The sequence below is a fragment of the Carassius carassius genome, chromosome 8 (genome assembly GCF_963082965.1).
Source record: "Carassius carassius chromosome 8, fCarCar2.1, whole genome shotgun sequence".
NCBI lineage: Eukaryota > Metazoa > Chordata > Actinopteri > Cypriniformes > Cyprinidae > Carassius > Carassius carassius.
Window position 1 is genome coordinate 15,733,101 of NC_081762.1, and position 23,312 is coordinate 15,756,412.

The 23,312-nt window shown below is 37.0% G+C and overlaps 2 protein-coding genes across 2 annotated transcripts in view; both read right to left on the reverse strand.

Annotated features, from left to right (window-relative positions):
- Positions 1-1,887: 1,887 nt before the first annotated feature.
- On the reverse strand, positions 1,888-5,700 carry LOC132145422 (uncharacterized). Its single transcript, XM_059556452.1, has 2 exons — positions 5,089-5,700; positions 1,888-2,612 (listed from the first exon to the last, which is right to left on the reverse strand). The coding sequence occupies exons 1-2, from the start codon at positions 5,352-5,354 to the stop codon at positions 2,066-2,068; spliced, it is 813 nt and encodes a 270-aa protein (XP_059412435.1). The 5' UTR covers positions 5,355-5,700; the 3' UTR covers positions 1,888-2,065.
- Positions 5,701-5,878: 178 nt separating this feature from the next.
- Positions 5,879-23,312, reverse strand: part of sfpq (splicing factor proline/glutamine-rich) — a 33,910-nt gene continuing 16,476 nt past the window's right edge. The window contains exons 10-12 of the transcript XR_009434462.1: positions 11,129-11,181; positions 10,950-11,027; positions 5,879-6,330 (exon numbers count right to left, since the gene is read on the reverse strand). The gene's annotated coding sequence lies outside the window, so the exon portion shown is untranslated. The remainder of the gene's footprint in view (positions 6,331-10,949; positions 11,028-11,128; positions 11,182-23,312) is intronic.

Genomic DNA, 23,312 nt, shown 5'->3' on the forward strand with positions numbered 1-23,312 from the left:
CCCCTAAGACTTTTATTTGTGCAGATTCTCCAGTACAATGTTGTTTGCAAATGTTTAGTTGTAAAAGCTGATAACATTGTTTTTAACAGTTAACATTTAAAGCTTTACAAACATGTTCTGTGATCAGTTTGTCGTTTACCAGTTCAAAATTCAGTCGTGCAGCCTAATTATGACTGAATGAGAGAGGTAAATGTTTGAAGATATTTGAAATGCTCTTTTTCACACAGCAGGTTTTTTGTGTGTGTCCGATTTTTTTTTTTTCTGGACAACCTTCTGATGGATTTTACTTTAAATTGTGAGTTCCATTCAGGTTTCATGCCATTGGCACTTTATTCGAAGGATTGTTTACAATTTCACAGCATAAGCTATAAAGCTTTTTCCCAGTAAATAATAAAATACAACGCACTGCAATCTTATTCTGTTTTATCCTTATTCTTCGTGAAAATATGTTCTGAAAGATTCCTTAATAAGCTTTGTTCGGGATGTTAAACTACTTTAGGAGCTCTAAGGACTGCCATGGTGAAAACATTATTTGAAATCTCCTTGTGAAATTTGCTAGAGTATGGGTCAGTGTTTTGATTGCAGAAGAGTTCGACAAAGGATCACTAACACATAATAAAACAACTCCAGGTATATTTTTGATGAGGATATGACAATGCAAAATGGTTAAAATCTCTTTAAAATCTATGCTGAATGATAAAGACCCTTTATTAATAATTTACTTGGGGGAAAAAATTAAAAAAACTAAAATATAAGTACATAAACCGATTAATCGTAAAAATAATCGACAGATTAATCGATTATCAAAATAATCGTTAGTTGCAGCCCTAAGTCTTTGTCCCTTTAAATGCAAATGTGCTGATTATCCCTGCCCCCTTTTCAGGAGAGGGCGGAGCTTCAAGAGCTCATCTCATTTAACTCTCAATGTTGCCAGTTTGGGGATTTTGTCACCAAATTTTACCAAACTACTCAGTGCATGAACATCCTGTTTTAATAGACAAAAGTTAAACCAAAATTCATGCAGTCATGTCAACCAGAAACTGAGAGAGACTGCATCATCGTGTCTTGTGCTGGGATGCAGTATTTTGAGTGTGTTGACTGAAATACGTTTGTATGAATAAAGTTTTTGTTTTTGGTGAATCATATCTCTTATGAACAGGACAGGGATGCATTTTGGTGACACAAAAAAAAGTCCCAACATTACTTGTCTTTTCATCTTTTTCATTTTGTTATATTTTTATACTGTCAATATTTGTAAATTATAGATAGATAGATAGATAGATAGATAGATAGATAGATAGATATACACGCACATACACTTTACCTTTACCATATTTACCTGTATTTACTTTGTTTTCATATTTGGTGACTTTTTTGTGAACAATTTAGACTTTTGAGGGTGATTTTAGAGATTTTCTGAGGGAGGTTCTGCTCTGTAGTGGTGTTCAATCGTATATTTAATATGCAATTAAACACCGCATTCCTATTTAGGATCATTCTGGTAGCACTTGTAGGAAGCATCAGTGAAAACAGGCAGAGACAATGATAGCTTTAGCAACATTAGCCATACAGAGTGCCAAGAGGATCTAGTATTAGAAAGGCAAATTGGAAAATAAAATATGAGCATACTTTGTCTGGGGTTGATGTTTGCGCACTAAGCATTGGTATTGATCCTTTTTTGATTACGAAAATCAGTTATACTGACCCTCGTTTGTGAGGCAGTCTGGCGTGAAATGATTGGTAAAACATAGAGGACATAGTGATTTTTTTCTGGGACATTTCAGCGACTCAGTTGGAGAGATTCTATTGAGACTGTTCGTTTTATAACCTTTATATGAACACTTTAGAATGCTCTGTAATGTCAGGAACATTTCCTTCCTTTTATATATCAGCACACAACACCTTTTGTCTTAATTGAGATGTATTGTAACAACATAAATCATGATTCACATGCATTGCTTGAGAGCAAATATTTAAACTAGTGTTCAAATTGGTAAATACAGAACTTGTCATTTATCATATGACACATATCAAATTATGAAATGCTACAAATAAAGGCATAACACTAGGAAGTTAATTGCACCATTTGACCCCTCTGTGATTTTTCTATCTGTTTGGGGATCTTTGGATCTGGTTGAAGTCTCAGAGTGTTGACTTTGTTATCTAGCTCATCCATGAAACCCTCATCAACAGACTCACTGTCCCGGTCTTCTTCCTGTCTGGAGCCCTCTGCAGGCAGGAACACATGCAGCTGTGTGCGAGGCGCGCTAGATGAAGAGGTAGCTAAATGCTGGGTGGGAAAGCAAGTCTTTCCTCTCACAGATAAAGTCTCTAGGTTTATGGGCTGCCTCACTAAGGCCTGCAGTCCTCTGCTCTCTGTGGACTGCAGCTGACTGTGAGTAAAGGCCTGTCGAACCTTTGGAACCGGCTTCAGAGGCTGAGAGAAATGCATGTACACTTGATGATAGCTCTGCTGAGGCGTCTTTGTGTTCTCGAGTGTCTTGCAGGAGGGAGAAGATGGGCCACGTTTGTGTAGGAGGGGGTGGCGTTTTTTGGTAAACCCCTCAAAAGCCGGTCTCTGTCCTGGGGTGATCAAGCAGGGCTCACTGATACTGTGAGATCAGAGGAGACCAAAACAGACACGTGAGGTTCAATATAATATATTCAATTCTAAATCTGATGGAATGAAAGCATAATGTAAAAAAAAAAAAACTACCATTCAAAAGTTTGGAGTCAGTAAGATTTATTTGTGAAAGGAATTCATAATACATAAGGACACATTAAATCAAGTTAATCAAATTAAGCTGACAATATGTATGTTTAATAAGCGTTTTGAAAAATGGCGACATGGGGTATGTCCTCATAAGTCACTCTCTCCTTGTAATACCGGTGTCATACCCATGTCATTATACAGAGTTGTGTCCTAGTGATGTCCGATTCGTGAACGAATCGTTCAATTTAACCGGTTCTTCTTAGTGAACCGGTTGAACCAGTTCACCAAATCGAACTGAATCGTTTGAAACGGTTCACGTCTCCAATAAGCATTAATCCACAAATTACTTAAGATGTTAACTTTTTTAACGTGACTGACACTCCCTCTGAGTCAGAATAAACCAATATCCCGGAGTAATTAATTTACTCAAACAGTACATTGACTGAATGCTGTGTAGACCGAACTGAAGATCAAGATGAACACCGAGCCGAGCCAGATGACGAACGAACACGCCCTCTGCTGGAGCAGTTCTCGTTCTCGAGTCAAGAGCCGGTTGCATCGGTTTTCGGATCACCAGTACACTGAACTGAGAATCGTTTCTGTCGGACGCGTCCGATTTGAGAACCGATGAGCTGATTCTCGTTCTTGAGTCAAGAACCGGTTGCATCGGTTTTCGGATCACCAGTACACTGAACGAAAACCGTTTCTTTCGGACGCGTCCGATTTGAGAACCGATGAACTGATGCTACTGCACATGCGTGTAAAGTATTTCGGAAAGTGTGATAAAAGATCTATATACATTTTTATTATTATTATTTTATTTATTTTTTTTAAGATGAATGTTTCTAATCTGTATATTGTAGATTATGTATAGGCCAGAGGGGGTTTCAGGGAAGTTGGACAATAATTAAGAACTCTAAAGACTATGTTTAATAGGAATAAGGGATGATTTATGAAATATGTGTACTGTATTTATAGTTAATGATGACACATTCACAAATTGAGTTTGTAGTAAACAGAACATGAACACGAGTAGAACAGCTGATTCTACTGAACTGCAGCACGTGCCGGTTAGAGTGATTCTCGTTCTCGAGTCAAGAACCGGTTGCATCGGTTTTCGGATCATCAGTACACTGAACCAAAACCGTTTCTTTCGGACGTGTCCGTTTTGAGAACAGAGGAGCTGATGATACTGTGCATGCGTGATTCAGAGTGAAGCCGACTGACTCACAGCGCGTCTGAACCGAGCTGATTCTTTTGGTATTTGATTCTGAACTGATTCTGTGCTAATGTTATGAGCGCGGGTAAACCGAGGGCTTGAATGAAGGGGCATTCTGGCGAAACGTAAGTTCATTTAATAACAAATACATCGCAATGGTTTATATATAGTGGTTTCTGCGCTGATGACACCTAATTTATTTATATCTTCAAGACTTAAATCCTCATATGCACATTATTGCTGTTACTGTATTTGGGTGCGTTGTTGCAAAACTTAATTGTAAACTTTTCATGATTATGAGGTTTTTAACTGACTAAAGTTATGATTACTGACTTTATATATTTGAATGTTTGATAGACGTGACACCATTACGTCATCGCCAATGACGTCATTACGCCGAGCGTAAAAGAACCGGTGAACCGGTTTTTTCAACCGGTTTATTGAATCGAACCGTCCGAAAGAACCGGTTGACAACAAAAATAATTTTCCCCCCAAACTTTAACATGTTAAATCCTGGCTGTAAATGTTTTTTGACAACTTTTAAAAATGAATTAAGCTGCCAGTCCAGATGGCACAAGATGGGCCATTAAATTCTCATATATCCGTCAGTCAAGATGCAGGAATGATTCAATATATATATATATATAAAAAGGTTTTTTTTATATAGATTTTTCCCCCCTCTGCTCATTTCATAATATGGCCAGCACAGCATACACTGGCTGCTAATGTAGCTGTTGTTGTTTTTTCCAATGAGCTGTTTGGGTGTGTTGCCATGTAAGAGGAATGTTTCTCAGGTTTCTAAAGCATTCTCCATTGTGCATGGAGCTGTAACTAAACTCACATTAGTACAGGTTCAAGTTGAATGCAAATCCCAACAAATTTAAAACATTTTAGGGATTGCACTGCTAAGCATTTCACTGGTTTTAAATTTTAAAACCAATTTAAATTTAAAATAATTAAAATAAGATGTAAAGTTCTTTTAAAGTATATTTTAAAACATTTAAATATTATAAATGTATAATACTATAAATATTACAAAGCAATATATATATATATTTTTTTAAACAATGTAATTTTAATATCACATACAGTCGCCAGTTCTGTAGCTATAGCTGATGCTAAACCCCAGGTTTCAAGGCACCAGATATCAGCTTACTTGAGAGGCACTGTGGTGGTCTGACAATGTGTTGACCTGGACAGTGATGGAAGTCTGAAATCATCTCTGCTCCGCGAGGAAGGAAGTGGAAGCACAGAACTGGAGAGCAGGTACGTCCGGACCAGAGTACGATTTCTCTGCATTGCCCACTGATGCTTTAACTCCACAGTGTTCATGCTCAGTCCAGGTGGTCCCCTGGTCGCACTCATATCTGCACCACAGCCCCAGACAGACTGCAGCCGCCCCTCAGGAGAGCATGTGTCCATATACAGTGATCAATCATTCATGTGCATTAAAAATACATCAGGCAAGCCCATTGGTCGCACACCACCAAATTCTCCCTCCCTGTCTCCCTTTCCCTGATTCTGTTGTCAGTTTACAGCACACAGAAAGACTCCAGCATTTCTGAGATATCTTGGAACATGGGTTTATCTGATGCCAGGGTCATCATTAAATCACCAACTCAATAAATCCCAATGATGGCAAACAAATTGTGTGTTGTGTGAAATATGTAATTTCTAAAGAACAATTTTAAATAAACTAAAGATAACAAAAATGTATTAATAAATATTATCGGATTAATTTTTTTCTTCAGAATCTCTTAATTCAATGAGAAAAAATTTTCTGCAAACAGACATGTTAGTAAGTCATCAAATTTATCAGTTGTAAATAACACAAATGTAATATTTCATTGTCAATAACTCTTAAAAATCCCTGTGAAAATCCTCTTAAGTGCATTTGTTAAAAACACTGGCCAAGAAAACCCTAACCCACATTTACTGCACCACACTTCTCAGACTGCAGGTTTATTTTCCTTTCTGAATGATTTCCAGAAGTAACTGTCAGCCAATAGGACACAACAGTGATAAAACAAGAGAAACATAGCACCTTGACCTTAATTGATACTGGACAGCAGCCTGGGTGCTACTGGGTTACAGAGGTCTGTCTGCATTTGTAGACCAGAACAAACTCTTAAACCTCTAAAGTTTTTCCAGCAAGTTTAATGAATAGACATTAAATACTGTGCCATTCCAAGCGATTAAATTATTATTTAGCAACTCTAAAACAAAGTCAGCTACATGGTCAAGGTTCTGCAGTACCAACTAAAATGCAATGGTTTCATCTCAAAATTATTTCCCAAAACCAGACATAAGGATCTTTATGTAGTTTATTTAAAAACTGGATATAAACATGATGCATCCAGCGTGATTTCCCAAGCTGCCACGTCACACTCCAACAGGACTATATGGGACAAACAGAAAGAGTGGAGAGGAAGAAGAAGAGAGGGAAGGAGGAAAAAAGACAAAGAAAAAAGGTCCAAATTAGTAATCTGGTTGCATAACAGTGGGTTAACATCTTTTATATTAGTAGAAATTAACAGCGAGCAGCCTTTTCTTTGATATCTATCATTTGTAACAGAATGTACATTTGTAATGTAATCAAATTAAATATAAAACCAAAGGTATTTGCCACTGCATTAACTTTTTTTATAGAAAATATTGGATATTGTAGAGACTTGTGTGCGCGCAGGATTTGGGAGAATAAAGTGGGATTTATACTTTTGTCTGGCTCCGCTAAGCAAGCCTCCGGTGACTGCACGCGCACCTTCCCGAACGGACAAGGTTTTTATACTTGTCGCGTTCGTCGTTGTACTATTCTTTGAAACGACAGGGGGCGACGAGGAGTAAATATCCTCTAAAAAAAAAAAACATTGGGAATCACTGGTGAGAAGTCCCTTGCTGTGCCAAGTCTTGTGCTGAACGAGTTGATGAATATATAATTTCTTTATGTACAAACTTAAAACAATCTTAAACTATTTATTTCACATCAAACAAGACAACTTTAAGCAAATAGTGTATAATTCTATAGAATTCTAGAATTCGAATTATATTTTTATTAAAAAAAATAAAACCTATTCCAAATAAACAGCCTTGGACAAACTATGCAAAAAAAAAAAAAACCCCTATGCATTGTTTTCGTCAAACTCTATCCGGTGCTTTCTAAACTTCACATTAAACTGCTTCTGTTTCACACAAATTCCAGCACAGAAGTGCATGTTCAGCTAGAATCGCCCTGAACTCATGCATCTTGCTGCTCATGAGTGATGCTGCGGTCTTAAGGCCCTGATATGCTTCAAATGAAGTTAGTTTTTGTTCTTCGTTTTGGAGGCAAAAAGAAGTTCGAAAAGGCTGAGCAACGGTATACTGTTAACGAACTTTCCAACACCCCTGTGCTGCTGGAGGAGGGGTGTAGATTAATGTAAACATGACTCACAATGCTTGGGCGTATCCCCTAAACACAACAATGATGAAATGGTGGTGTATCTAGGTGTGAGACAGGTGCTGATGGTCAGATTATAGATAAAAGAATAATGATTAGAAGCAGTTCAGAGTCTAGTTTGCAATTCAAAAGAACCTTACCATTTCTATAATCAGTCCTTTAAGTGAGAATGGCTCATAGTCTGAAAACTTTAGCAAGATGTGGGAAAAAATATTGGAGTCAGTTTGTTACTTTATTTTATTAGTGTTTATTTATTTTTTTAAACTGGATAAATTACACTTTTGGATATTTTATGTGGTGTCATGATTGGATAAAGACAAGGTTTTCTATTGTATGTTCCTGTGGCATTTCATTTATTGTGTACCTTTTAAATTCACTTATTGAAAGAACAACATCGGCAGCAGCTGTATTTGAAACATGTATTTGGTACTTGCTTCCTTTTATCTTTACCATTTCCTTTCATTCTTTTCATAGGTTAGAAAAACTTGCATCTGATGTTTCTCTACATCGCTTCTTGCATAACTCCTGGTCGTCGGTACCAAGCTTCTTTGTAATTTTTTTCTAGGAATTAAATACTTTCTCTGAAAGTCTCTCCGCAAAGCAATTACACTGGTGCGGATATATCTATGGCATCTCAGCTATTCAACACAGTGCATTTATGTTGCTAGTTACTTGGAAATGTTGTTCTCTTGCCACCTGCTTTCCGTTGAATGAGAAACGAGCAGAAAAAAAACAGTGTTGTTTCAGAACCAGTGTTGGGCAAGTTAATCTGAAAATGTAATCAAATTACTCATTACTTCTTTTAAAAGTAGTCACATTGTTCTAATTACTTTATTTCAAAAGTAATTAGTTACATTACCTGGCTAACAAAAGTGGCTAACAAAGTGAATATGAATAGTGTTGAATGTGACATTAAATTAAGATCATCTCATGTTGGGCCGTATTTTATTTTAGGCGTTTTTAAAGTGTTGCGCATTTTAACCAATCACACACAATTATGTTGAGTTTAGGAATGCAATGACAAAACGGAATGACATTCAGATGAGTCAGATGAATTTTGTTGAGTGCGTGCGTGTTAGCTGACTGAATTCCGGACTCTTGCAAATTCCCTCATCATAAACAACAAAGCGCAGCTGTATGTACAAAGAGATTCATTTCACAGTTTATACAGCTTTAGTGATTATAACGATAGTTTTGTTTTTTGAGAAAATCAGCCGAAACAATAACTATAAGAAAAACTTGAATCTTGAGAGTGCTTAAACTCCCGATAGATCAATGTTAGTGATAATGTCACTCTCTATATATATATATATTTATTCACTGTTAGAATAATCGTGAAAAGGAAACATTATAAAAGTATACATTTCTGACGTTATTATTAAATTGTAATCTCGTTAAATACAAATTATGTAACATTAAAAAAAAGAAATGTATTTACCCTACACGACACCCATGTCTGGTTCTTGCCAAAAAAGACGCGTTTATGATGTTTAATACACAGTGGCAGAGCCAGGATGTTTTTCATAGGGGTGGCCAGGGAGGGGTTGGTTCACCCTCCGCCTATGATCTCAGTTCATGCAATCTCAAGAATCTCTGTTATAACACATTAAATATTTCATAATGTCTACAATTCATGTGTTATAATGAGAGGAAACATGTACATGCAAATTTCAGCACTGCAATGCTCAACGCTGCAAACATCATCTATCAAGTCTTGTCCCACGTGCTGCACTCGGGTTGTGTCGGGTCTCGCGGAAGAAGGGCTCTAATCCACTGGCACTTGATTTGACAGTGCATGTGCTACATCCTTTTTACAATCTCTGGATTATATAAAACACTGCATTCTGTCAGCAATGTAGCGCGGCAGTAACATATAGAGACCTCGGCTTGTAACTATACTCTAATTACTATTTTGAAAATTATAACGCATTAGATTACTCTGTGTGACGAGTGGGGCGGGGCCGAGAGACGTGGGAACAGGAGCGAGGCCGGTGGAGTGATTGGAAATGAGCGACACCTGCTCGACCCACCGATCTCGAGTCCCACGGAGGAGATGGAGGGATATAAAACCAGAGCAACGACAGTGACGGACGAGAGAGGACCAGGCCTGGATTTTAGTTGTGTTTGCTTTTTATTTGTGCGCGTCAGTCGTCCGTGAGGGGATGACGAGCTGTTTTGTCTTTATTTTTGTCATTATTAAATCTTATTTGATTGTCCGCCGGTTCCCGCCTCCTCCTTCCAGTGATCATGAAGTTTTAATTTGTTACACTCAGTTACTAAAAAAGTAATTAAATTACAGTAACGCGTTACTGGCCAACACTGTTTAGAACACAACCTAACTCCTAAGGCGTTTAGGTGCCAAAATGAACTCCCCCAGAAATTTTGCTTTGGTGAGCTGTTTCGAACTGCCGAAACTAACTGAAAACGAACTTTGTTTTGGCCTGATTTTGTTTCAAATGACGTCATAGTTCATTCTTCGATTTTGTTTGAAGTATATGGTGGCCTTTAGGGCCTCCCCAAATGCTCTCATTGGTTGAGATGCGCGATGACGCTCATTCCAAGCCAGTACTGATCAACATCCCACTCTTCCTGTGAACCATGGTTTGTCTGTATGTGAATTCAAAGCCAGTGAGCAACAGACTTTCAAAATAATATTAATAATAATGTCAATAGGCGATACAATAATTGTCACCGCTAATTAATGCGTTAAACGCGTTAACTTGCCCAGCCCTAATAATATACATATCCAGACTATGAAAAAAATGTTCTGCCTGTGCGACTACATTTTGTGTGCGGTTGCACTGGTGCAACCACCGCGTTGTTCAACAAAGCTACATAAGCTCTGCCAATTCTGTTGCATATGAGAAACATCTAACGGCAAACAAAATTGTTATAACGAAACGCTACTCATTTGACTAGGCAGCCCTTAGAACCTGGTTTATACTTGCCATGTCAGCAGGGGCACAGGGGTTGTTTTCAAGCTTAAGTAAAGTAAAAGACCGCTTCTTAAACCAGAGAGGGTGAAACATATTGGTATTCTTTAAAAAAAAAAAAAAAAAAAAAAACATGCAAGCTTCATCTCACTCATTTTTGTTAATAAACGTTTTGTAAGCTAGTCTGTTATTGTATCCTATTGTTTTATTGTTGTTGTGATTTTTAATTAAGAATTAACAATGAACCATTTTTTGTTTTGGTCTTAAAAAGTGAAAGGTGTGTAGACATATGCAAGCAAAACAGACAATGATCTTTTCTTGTAAAATGTGAAAAGATTGTGAATTTGAAGGTGAAAGCATCCGAAGCCCGGCTTATAACATTGCAAAAGAGGTTCTCCCGTTCAGATCACAAATAATACTACTGATGAAAACTAATGGGTTGAAAGTTAACCACTTTCGTTTCCATATAACTATAAACTATGATAAAAGTTCATCAGCATGCATGCATTGATTAAAGGGGTCATATGATGTGATTTCAATTTTTACTATCTCTTTGGAGTTTTATGCCAGTTCAGACAATACTATATATATTCTCACATTGAAATAATAATTCAGTGTCATAATTTATTATAGAAGAATGACACAGACCTCCACATTATTGTCCACAGCACAGGAAAATCTTGTGCCCATATTGCTCAGTTGCTGAGAACAGGTTTCTCGGTTGACCTAACAAAAAACAAAACAAAACAAAAAGTTCTACTCCATCACACAAACACATACAGTATCATCGTTTGCTTTTCATTGTAAAGTGGTTGGTGAATGCTTACCCATATTTCAAAGTTGATTATGCTGCTTAACCTCCATCAATCACCCGAGGCCCCTGCAGTAAAAGAAAGGCAGTGAGTACCTTTACTGCTTTAGACGACTGACTTACAGCAGACTTTTATCATTAACAATACTTAATACTGCATATGAGATCTGAAAATATTGGGTAAAAGTTTCAGTAGTCCTTTTTGAAAATAAATAAAGTTCTTTCAAAAGATAAAAACCCTATTATGGAAACAACTCAAGCACATAATGGTGAAATAAATGGTTAGGCATATTGAAGTTAAAGCTAAGTCACAATGTTTTTGAATATACAGCTGAAGAGCAAATATTGCTTCATCTCATGCAAGAACATGGTTACAGTTGCTGTACAGCTCACTAACTGACAAAGTCAATGACATGTGAACTCCATACAGACAACACCTCAAACACAATCCCAAATTTCTAACAGATGTGTTAAAGATCTGCCTCTCTGAGGCAGCCACTAGGTCACAAAGTTAGTTCTGGCATCACACTCCATAGAGGAAGAAACTCATGGCCCATACTAGGATTATCAAAATGACAGACTGGGGCCAAGGTGAATGGATCACAGTGCAGATAAACAAACACACACCCCCACAGAATGCTGATCCAGCACTATAAATATGTTGTACAGAAGCACCCCAATCATCCACAGGAGCAGCAGGAATACACACACACTCAGTGAATTTAGGGCACCCTTAATACAGTCTGTTCAGTAACATGGCTGCGATACAGTGCTAGAGAACAGGTCACTGTCATGAGTGCAATATTTGTGAAGTATAAAGGATCACAGCAGATTGGGGAGAAAACACCAAATAAATGTACTTTTACTTTAAAAGCACCGTTTCATTACCCCTAGTATTTTCCACCCAGTCCGCATAGGTAGGTTTGTAAAGTCTGGAGGCAGTATTACTGTGATATCCATGTAGTTATGAAGCAAACAGACTAGTTAAGACTGCCAGGATTGAGAATTGAGGAAAGGAGAGAGAAATAACTATTTACACTGCCTTAAATACATTTTTCAACATCAAGATAACAAAAGTAAAAGCTATCCAATATAGGAGTTTGTTAAAGACTACAACAGTTGATAGACAAGCACTCAAGAGTTTTGAGTGTCTAATATGCTTGACATTTGCAAAAAGCACTTTTTTGAATAAAATGAATGGAAATTGTGTAATATGAACATAACTCAAAATTAGGGCTGCACGATAAATCGCATGCGCCTGTCATGTGCTTCTCACATGCGATTAGTAGTGAATCTCCACGACGTGCTTTCAGATGGAGCAGCATTTACTACACAAAGCTGTAGTTTACGAACAAGCTACGCAATCTATCGTTCATTATCACAGACAAACAACATGCGATTGTTTCTGCAGCCCTACTCAAAATCAGAGCACCACTGGGGTAACTGGCAAATGCTGACAAATAAATATGCTAAAAAGATAACATTTTTAGATTGTTATAAAAAAAATTTTTTTATAAATGCTGGGCTTTTGAACTTTATTTTCAAAAAATCCTGAAAAAAAAGAGAGAGATAACTATTTAAAGGTGACCTGGTTGCATGTACTTACTATATCACAGTAATTTATGAATAATTACAAGCAACAAACCCTAAACCTAACCTTATAGTACAGTAGGGGTGGGAATCACCAGAGGCCTCACAATACGATATAATTGCGATTTTAAATATATTGCGATATTCTGCGATATTGCAATTTATTACCCTTTTCCAACTTCAAATTATGTCCCCAAAAGGAAAACTTTGGCAACAACTGTTTCAACTAAAAATAATTTTAATATTTCTCAGTTTATCTCACTTCAGTTTTATTGCTGCAGTGAAAAAAGTGATTGTCAAGCAAGACAAGCTGACCAACACTTTCATGAAAACCTGTAAATATGTTGTATGCTCCTGGGAAAACTCAACTATTTGTATTAAAGTCTAGTCTAGTCTAGTATAGTCAGTGCTGTGCTACTCCAAGTATTTTGAACAATGCTACTTGAACTTGTACTTAAAAGTTGTGCAGGCCCTTCAGCAATTGGAGCATTTGAAAGTAAATTGTTGTTCAATTTAAATTAAATGAAATAAAACGTAGTCTTACAGGGATGCACCAAAATGAAAATTCTGGATTGCTTGGCTAAAAACTAAAATGCTTTGTAATGATTATTATTTTATTAAATAATATAAAGTAATTTTGTAAGACTTTTTAAATTGAACTACATTTCAAATGATACTGAATTAAAAAAAAAAAAAAAAAAAAAAAAAAAAAAAAATCACACTTCACTGAAAGTAACAATGTAACTGGACAGAATTTATATTAATATTGGTAACTTTACGTTCATGTTAATTTCAACTTGTTAACAGTTAATGCAGTCTGAATTAACATGAACAGTGAACAACTGTATTCTACTACTGTATTCTGTTCTAAATTTATTAACATTAAGAATACTGTAATATATTGTTGATTGTTCGTTTATGTTAGTTAACACATTATCTTACATTAACTAATGGAACCTTACTGAAAAATGTTACCTTAATATTAAATATCAAAACCTTTAAATATAATACTGTTAATATTAAATATATTCAGTTCCATGTAAAATAATCAGATATAGTTTTTTGGTCCAATTATACAAATAATGTATAGTCCTACAAAACTAGTCCTACATAGAGCATATGAGCAGAGCATCAGTGAAGGTAGCATCATTTTACCAGTGTTGCCCAGTACAGCTCTACACCATGCTACATCACAGTAGAGCTACTCTAACAAGAGCAAGTATACTGCATAGAAATATCCTCAGCGTTATTTGAGCAGACTTTACTTTCAAAAACAAAAAAGTTTAACATTAAGAAATATTTCTTGAGCATCAAATCAACATCATGGAATGATTTCTGAAGGATCATGTGACCCTGAAGCCTGGAGAAATGACTGCTGACAATTCAGCAGTGAAATACATTTTAAAGTATAGTAAAACTGAAAAAAATGTAATTGGACTAATTTCACAGTATTACCATTTTCAGAGAATCATCACTCTCTTTGGTAAGCACATGACGTTTCAAAAACAAATCTTCACAACCCAAAACATTTTGTAGTTTTTGTATGTATAAGCAACTTGAGCAGCAATTGTCAAAAATGTAGCTGCTTCAGCTTAAATTAGGCAAAAGGGATATTTTGGAAACAAACAAAAATGTAGCCCCACACAATAACCATGAAATCCAAGTGCTGTTTAACTTGAATCAAAAGTGGACTAAAAATAAAAGCATTTTCTGAATATTTCTATCCAGATTTAAGTTCTTAGAACCATAGCCTTCACCATAAACAAACCAAATTTTTCCTGCCCAAGCAGTAAATGAAGTCAATAGAATGCCACCACCCCACTTAATGAGGTCCTTAAATTCTATTACTGTACACTGCTTAAATACATGATGAAGTAGTGATGCTGCTGCTGACCTCAAAGACAGCTACTGTGTGGAACACATTACAGAGCAGCTGAAATCCACAGAGGGAGCCAAAGTACCAAATACACTTGAAATACTGCTTACAAAAACAATTTCTGCACCGTGAATCCATTTTCAGGAGTGTAACGCCAGAACCCTGGTAGTATTTCAACACGGCTGATGAAAGTAGTACTTTATTTGCATGGAACAAAAGACAAGATCACTTACCTTTTCCGGTGTTATGCAAGCATACCTCTTGATGCAATTAAGTCCAGGCTCAACTGTCCACTGATCTGTAGAACTAATCCTCAATGTTATCAACTGCTGGAGTCTGTGGGTAAGCTGGACACTGGGCCCTAATGCTCAGCTATAGCACCACCATTCACTCAATACACAGTACAGACAGAGACAAGCTCTTGTCACACTTGCTAAATCTCAGGAGCCTGAAAAGGCAAGTTTCCACTGTATTCTGCCAAGAGGAAAAACAGTCTTTACCATATGGTCACACGATCAATAGCATATGGAAATTTATGGTCCCAGTGTATACAGTGCTAACTACATGCAGGGTGATGTCAAAAATTTGGCAAATGTTATGTGATATATTCTGTATAAAATCTTTTTTTTTTTTTTTTGTTATACTGGTTGGAAATCTCTTCACATACCAACAACAATCAGTAAGTTAAGTGGTTTAAAAGTATTAATATATTTGGTGGAAGGTGTAGGATCAAGAAATGTTCGTCCAATCAAAATGCTCATTCCAAGTTTTTCAATTGACTTTCCTACCTGCCTGTAAACATGTATTTGCATACTCTGTTCACGCAGACAGGATACGTCATCAGCACAATCACGTATGCTATGCAGACAGAGTGAAAAGGGCAGGTAAACATCAACAACCTGATCTTCCTTCCTGGTATTGTAATACTCTTACTAACTGTATAATGTTAGTAACTTATAACTGTAAGTTTTCTCACCGGTGAATAACATGATGTATTGTAGTAATGTTGTCTCTGGTCATCTATCTGTGTGTGTATATGCCTTCGGGGGGCGTGGCTTTGGACGGCGTTTGGAGGGAGGGTGGGACTTTCAGTGCTATCAGACTAAAGTTAGCATTTTCCAAGATCTCCTACTGCACCTTTAATTTATTAACTTTGTGACTTTAATTTCTCACTGTATAAAAAGTATTCCAATGGCTCTAAGCAGGGAATGAATCAAAATATTTACCAAAAAATTAAATGTATTTCATTTACTAACCCTTGTGTTGCTCCAAACCCATGTGACTAAATGTGCAGTCACATTTCCCATTGCTATTTGAAATTTCACACTTTTTTTTGAGCCACCTGAATGTGACCATTTTAAGGAAACTCAGGAACGGACTATCGAGACTTCATTTCTATGTTAACTTCGTCATCTCTCATTGAATTTTACTACTTAAGATAAACTACCATTCAAAAGATTGTTTTTTAAAGAAAGAAATAATTTAACATTTATTAAAGGATGCAATAAATTGATCAAACTGAAGATGTTACAAAAACAATGTTACAAAAGTTTTGTATTTCAAATAAAGGTTATTTTTAACTTTTGGTTTTTCAAAGAAGCCTGAGAAGAAAAAAGCATTATGATCTCCATTAGGCAAGTTTTCAAAAAGTGATTTATTTTACTTTGGAAAGGGTTTAAGTATTGAGTACTGAGCACCAAATCAACATATTACAATGATTTCTGAAAGATCATGTGTGGGGAAAAAAACAAAACAAACAAAAATTTATGAAGATACTACATATTTATCCATGATCAACCACAGTTTAGGCTACCCCCACAAGTGAGGAATAAAACTGCAGCTGAACTCAACTAGTAGCAGGATGAAGACCGTTACAACATAATCCCAAAAACATTTCCACTGCATGTCAGCTCTGCCACAAATGGACCAGCTGACATCATGTCAGTGATTCTCTCATTAACAGGTGAGAGTGCTGACGAGGGCAAGGCTGGAGATCACACTGTCATGCTAACTGAGTTAGATTAACAGACTGGATGCTTTAAAAGGAGGGTGGTGCTTGAAATCATTGTTCTTCCTCTGTTAACTATGGTTCTCAGCCAAGGGAGTGGGGCTCTCTTACAATGAGAACACAGCCATGAATAAAGAATGGTATAAAAACATCCTTGGAGAGCAACTTTTCCCAACCACCCAAGAACAGTTAGGTGATTATTAATGCCTTTTCCATGCCTTTTGATTGATTCTTCAGCATGATGGATCACCTTGCCATTAGGCAAAAGTGATAACTAAGCGGCTCGGGGACAAAAAAAACAACAAAACAAAACAAAAAAACCTTCAAAATTGTGGGTCCATGGACAGGCAGCTCCCAAGACCTTAATTCCATTGTGAACTTGTGGTCAATCCTCAAGAGACGGGTGGACAAACAAAAACCCACAAATTCTGACAAACTCAGAGAATTGATTATTTAAGAATGGGCTGCCATCAGTCCCACAAGTTGATTGACAGCATGTCAGGGTGAACTGCAGAAAAAGAATTGCTTGAAAAAGAAGGGTCAATACTGCAAATAATGAGTCTTTGCATAAACTTAATGTGATTGTCAATAAGAAAATTTAACACTTAGAAAATTCTTGTAATTATACTCAAGCATAACATAGTAACATCTGACAAACAGATATAAAAACACTGAAGCAGCAGACTTTGTGAAAATTAAAATTTGTCATTCTCAAAACCTTTGGCCTTGGCTATAGTCACAATAGACAATGGACCACTTGTTTTGAACTGAAATTTTCATTTCACAGAGATTCGTATGAAGCTTTTTTACTTTGCTTTACAAAAAAAAAGCCAACCACTTTATATTTGTATAGATTAAAATTATGCAGGTTTGGAATGACATGAGAGCAAACAATTTTCATTGAGTAACATGCCTTTAAATGTCGAAATGTGATCAATTATTATTTTTTATATATATATATATTTTTTATACCATGATTCCTCTTTTCCAAGTGTGGATCTGGATTGAAATGTTTATAACTATGGTAGTACGCTGTAGAGAAAAAAGAAAGAAAAAAAGACAAACCCCCATTCCCCCAACACTATCAAACAGACACAATTAAAATGGTTTTCTTGCAGGACTTGGCAAACTGAAAAGTAATCATGCGATGTGCACTTACCAAGCCTGGAGGTGGTGTGGTGTTCTTGAAAATTGAGTCTGATCATTTATCTTTCTCTTCCTTCCTGCTAATATCCAGGCAACTAGCTACAAGAGCTTCAGGTGGGAATGAGAACACTTATCCCATGCATTCATTCAAAGCTTTCATCAAGAAGGTCAAAATAACTTGAAAAAGGTGTTAAGACAGGAAAAATATACAAATAATCAGATTATAATTCCCATTTAATTCCTAACCTCCTGTTGATTGTAAACAGGCCCTGTCTAAACACTAAAGATAACAATGTCTAAACCTCACTATACAATATTATTGTGATATATATCTATATAAATAAAAAATTCTGGGTGGGGAGTTGGTGATTACATTTTGTATTATTGTGCTGCACTTTGAGCGTTCAAAATTAAGAGCTAAAACCCATGTTTCTTAACCAAGAAAACTTAAGAAAAAAGACGTACCTGAACTTCAACCTGTTTAACTGCACACAGCAGTGGATAAGTTTGTGACTTAATAAGATGAAACTGGTATGTACTGCGTTTTTATTTTGGATGTTTTGATGTGCACTGCTTACATAAATTTAGCAGATAAGTTTTTCAAGTAAAAACAGCGATCTTTCATCGATGCTTGAGGCCTAGACCTTGAGAATGATATATAGTTTGTCAAAAATGTCCTTTTCATTTAATATATTCGTAACCGTTGATGTGCAAACAATCTGTTTCAGTGCGCTGGCATCCTGGTGTGGGTTAACATGTTAAAGGGGATTCAACCCTCTTTTTATTTGTGATATACTGTCTCAGTCTAAATAACATTGATACTGGTGTTTTAGGAAGCTAAACAAATTAGAATATAATTATAATAACAACGGCATTGTAAAATTTTTAAAAATGTCACTGTAAAATAAATGAAAATGAATAATTTATAGGTATATTATTTTTGCTTTATACCACAGTAAAGAAATTGCAATACTTTTGTAATTTCTACACTTGAAAGATATTTTGAATTTGGACTGCAGTAACGCTACCCATTTAAACTGATAGCTGTCAGCAATTCATACTGCAATTTGAAGCTTTTATTTTGACAGAAAACTCATTTAAAACAGGCTTTTAAAAAACAAGTAAATCATCTGCTGCGAAAAAGCCTAGCTGGTGGCTTGTGCCTTCCCAAATGCCCTAAACTCAGAGCAAGTTCAATAAAAGAGTTCACTGCATTCATTCACTGTGAACGGAGCCGTTCTGAGGCACTTAGGATCACAAGCTAATCACATGAAAAATGTGCAAGCTAGTAGGGGTGGGCGATATAGCATCAAAATTATATGATATTTAACACGGATGCGCAGTTTTCTTCCAAATCAAAGCGAAAACATATCCTAGTGGCATGGCTGACACAGAAGTGTACGGTCCCTGCATACAGCTCATATTCTCCAAAATGGTGCTACGGTGATGTGGAGTGACACAGAGGAAACAAATTGTTGAATTAAGTTGTTAGTTTTGTTTTTCTTTGTGTATAAAAAGTATTATTGTCGCTTCATAATGTAATGGTTGAACCACTGATGGCAGATGGACTATTCTGATGATACTTTGAGACCTTGACAGTGTAATTTACTTGGCAGTTAATGGGACAATCACAAAGCTACCGGTTTTCATCCAAAATATCTTAAATTGTGTTCTGAAGATGAACGAAGCATTTAAGGGTTTGGAATTACATAGGGGTAAGTGATTAATGACAATTTAATTTTTATTTTTCAAAATGACATCCTGCTTCTTTGTGGTCCCTCTTGACTTCGTCATTTGCTTGGTTTCAGCAATTCAGTAGGTGCGTTTACATTGACACTAGGGCTGTCACTTTTAGTTCGAAAATCGATTGCACAATCGATCGGAGCAACCAAAAAAAGTTTCGAAAATGAAAATAGGGAATCGATTTAACCAAATATGTACACTATTAATTTTAAAATAATTAAACAATTAGAATTCCGAAAGTGCAGTATGCGTTGTGAAAGCTAGACAGAAAATACCAGCAATTTTACGTGCCTATTGAGAGTGAGGAGTTGTCGTCATAGCACAGAGCCATTCCCCTCGATATCACAGTCTCCGCCATGTTGGCAGAACACCGGTGGCGAAATATGATTGTTTACGCGTGTTGTTAACTCTGTAGTAGAGGAGGTTCTCACAATTCTGCACTGTTTTACCATGCTTGGAAGTTACTGCTGCCTTAAAAACTGCTCCAGTACCTCACACGATACATATGGAACACATAGGAACAATGGAATACAGTTTTGTTTAGGTTACACCAAGCGCAAAACAGCGGTATTTGGAGAAGCTCTCAGGCATCCAAAATATCGACCCATACGAGCTCCCTGCAGCGGAATGGCACAGAGACCTGGAGCATTTACCTCGATGCACATATATGGACATTGTGAATAAAGTAAGTGTATTCACATGCGTTTTAGCGTGTTGTAATTACATTGCATTTAGCAGACACTTCTTGACCAAAATGACAAAGTAACTTAAATAACTGCGACTGTTTCGTAAACACTAGATTGTTCAATGTACACAAACTTTTCCAACATGTTTTGATGTAGGGTAAAGCGGTGTATGTTTAGTTATAATTTGATTTTAGCCCAATGACACATACTGTACCAGGTTTTTGTGTTCTGGGTTAGCTAGGGTAACGTTCGTTAAATGTGTGATTGGAAGATGTAAATGTCCTGGTTAGATTAAAGCCATTAACAGCGTGAATGCAAGGTGACTTACATCGTAAACAATATAATTCACAATGTCCATATATGTGCACTAAGGTAAATGGTCCAGGTCTCTGTGCCACTACAGGGAGCTCGTATGGGTCGATATTTTGGATGCCTGAGAGCTTCTCCAAACACCGCTGTTTTGGCCGACCGGCTCAGACCCCTCCCAAATCGGCACGTGACTCCTCACACCCAGTGACGTCGAAAGCATCCTCTTATGCTGCGTTCACACCAGTCTGGCGCGAATGATTTCAATGTTAAGTCAATGTAAAGACGCGTTTACGCGCATCTGGAGGTCTCGCGGCACGGTAGACGCGACCGGCTTTTGTGATGGAAAATTGGCAGTAATACCCCCACCTTGCGCAGCTGTACCTGAGTGTCCCTGGGACATCAGTGTGGTCGGAGGCGTCTTCTCAACAGCTGTACATATAGTGAATAAAAAACGCTCTGCACCCAGAAAATGTTGATCGATCTGTTTTCCTGTCCAATAAATTTGTAATGGCCCTAGCCTTTTTGCGCATTTCTTTCCTAGTGCCGCTTAGCCTAAGTGTCGGTTACGTTCAATAAAAAAACCCACATGGCCTGTTCTCAAGTCAATTTAAAGTTTCATTTTTTTTTTAACAGTTGTTTGAAATGAATTGAATCATTATTTAAAATAATCTTGGAGATTTTTGAATTGCCTAAATCATAAATGCAGCCGGGTTGAAGCCTGCAGTGATGTTTTTCTTTTGTGATGGCAGCCATCCCCTCTGCATATATATATTTTCGAGAATGTTGCGCTCCTGTTGCTGTTTGTAATTCTGTCAAAAACTTCATGCCAATAAATAAGAAACATTGCTGCCTTGTGCGTTTCCAGCGCTCTCTTTACGTCCGTCTGTTATTTGACATTGAAAAAGGAAACGTCTTTTTTTTTTTTTTTTTAGACATGGAAAATCGATTCAATGAACACTAGTCTTAAAAACGAAAATGATTTTTTCACAAAAGTGACAGCCCTAATGGACACTAGTAATCCGATCGTAATAAGACTAGAAGCACAATCAGAATAAAAAAAAGTCACATGTAAACATATGATAATCCCTTTTGTAATCTGAGCGAGAGCACATATAAACACTTGATCGGATTGAAAACGGAAACGGGAAAGTACTGCGTATGTGCAGTGACATAGACATAGCGTAATGACGTATGACGCGCAGAACGAGCTGTTCTTCCTGGTGACTAAAGTGTCATAAATAAATGTCCTGTCATTATAAAACTCCCCTTTCACTCAGCTTATGTGAAGTGGAACAGGACCACATCCCACCAGTCCTTGTTTAAGACTCATCAACAGACGACTACTTTTGTGTGCGAGAAAGGGCACTTTTACACCTTTTTTTTTTTTTTTTTTTATAATGTTAAGCAGCACAACAGTTCATGTGCTGGTCATCGCCTAATTAGGACCCGAAGTAAATAAATATCACGTGTGCTTTTTAAAACAGTATGCAACAGCAGCGGGAAATTCTGTGTATTCATGCAGTGTGCTTATGTCAAAAGAGTAAATCCGATCAGAAGCTTGTGACATGTAAACGGGCATATCAACCCGATCACTTTATTCAGCGTTTATGTAAACACTACATTCGGATTCGTCAATCAGAATGAATTCAATCCGATGGAAGCAAAAAAGGTCCATGTAAACGCACCTAGTGTTTCTCATGCTCTCATTCAATAAATGATCCGTAGCTTAACAGCCAATCAGAGTGCTCCCTGTCGCTGACGGCCCTGATGCAGATTCAACATGCTGAATCGGGCCGTGCGTCGGCTTGGCTTTAGAGCTCTGCTACCTGACACGAGCCTGACGAGTCCCGAAAAACTCTTCGGGTTGTGTTCAAGGTAATGTTTAACTGATAGTAAGGCTGCACAATTAATCTAAATTATATCGCAACAGTCGATAAAGTCGCAATTAGGCAGAAGCTGCAATTGTCACGCATATCTTTCAGTTAAGTACAGTTCTGTGATCAGAACTAAATAGCCATCTGAATATTATATATCATTTTATTTTTACTTGCATATACCTTTAGCGCAAGTGTTCCTGATCTGCATTGACATGCTTTTTCCTCTCACAACACAGCAGACAAGATGAGTGCGATAAAACAAAAATTTATTGAGGGGAAACTTATGATGATAGCAAACGATGCAGGAAAAGCTGCACTATAGAGGAAATATAAACTTGTCCTTACAAGCAATTAAGAGCTAAGCGGCTCTGTGCAGTGCAGTGTAGGGCTTGCAAAAGTGTCTTGGCTTACGACAGTAAAAAGACAGGTTCATCTTTACAGTGACACACTGACCTTGGATGCACTCATTCAACAGCAGGTCTGTCCGCTAGTAGCTACAAACAAGACATCAGTTTTCAGACTATTTATCTCCACCAGCTAAGTCAGTGCCAGCTTCAGTAAAATCCAATTTCACAGAAAAATTTTAAGTTTTGTTTGCGCAATATCAGTCCATTTCATACGGTTGCGGTAAAAGGTTTTATCGACCCAGAGCAAGACCTAATAAACGTGGGGGCTTACCTACCTATTTATACCCATCAAAACATCAGACAGTGGTCAAAGAAATATTGGATATGTGTGACATTAATATTGGGATGATCAAGGTCATCTGGACTGACGATCACAGCAAGAACAGTTTCTTAATCACTTGCCACTACATCACTCCAGATTTCTTTCTTCGAAGCAGAGTCCTTATTACAGTGATGTTCCCCCCTGAAGAAGAGAAAAAGGTGACAATATATGGAGATAATTACAGCAGCAGCTTGTTTCTGTACATGGATTTGATGCCTGTGTTACGAACAAAATCA

What these genes read in the sequence shown, in the direction of transcription:
- LOC132145422 (XM_059556452.1), bottom strand. Translation starts at nt 5,354, where the DNA reads ATGGACACATGCTCTCCTGAGGGGCGGCTGCAGTCTGTCTGGGGCTGT. An exon ending in ACCACCACAGTGCCTCTCAA is followed by an intron (nt 2,613 to 5,088) that starts GTAAGCTGATAT and finishes CTGATCTCACAG; the next exon opens with TATCAGTGAGCCCTGCTTGA.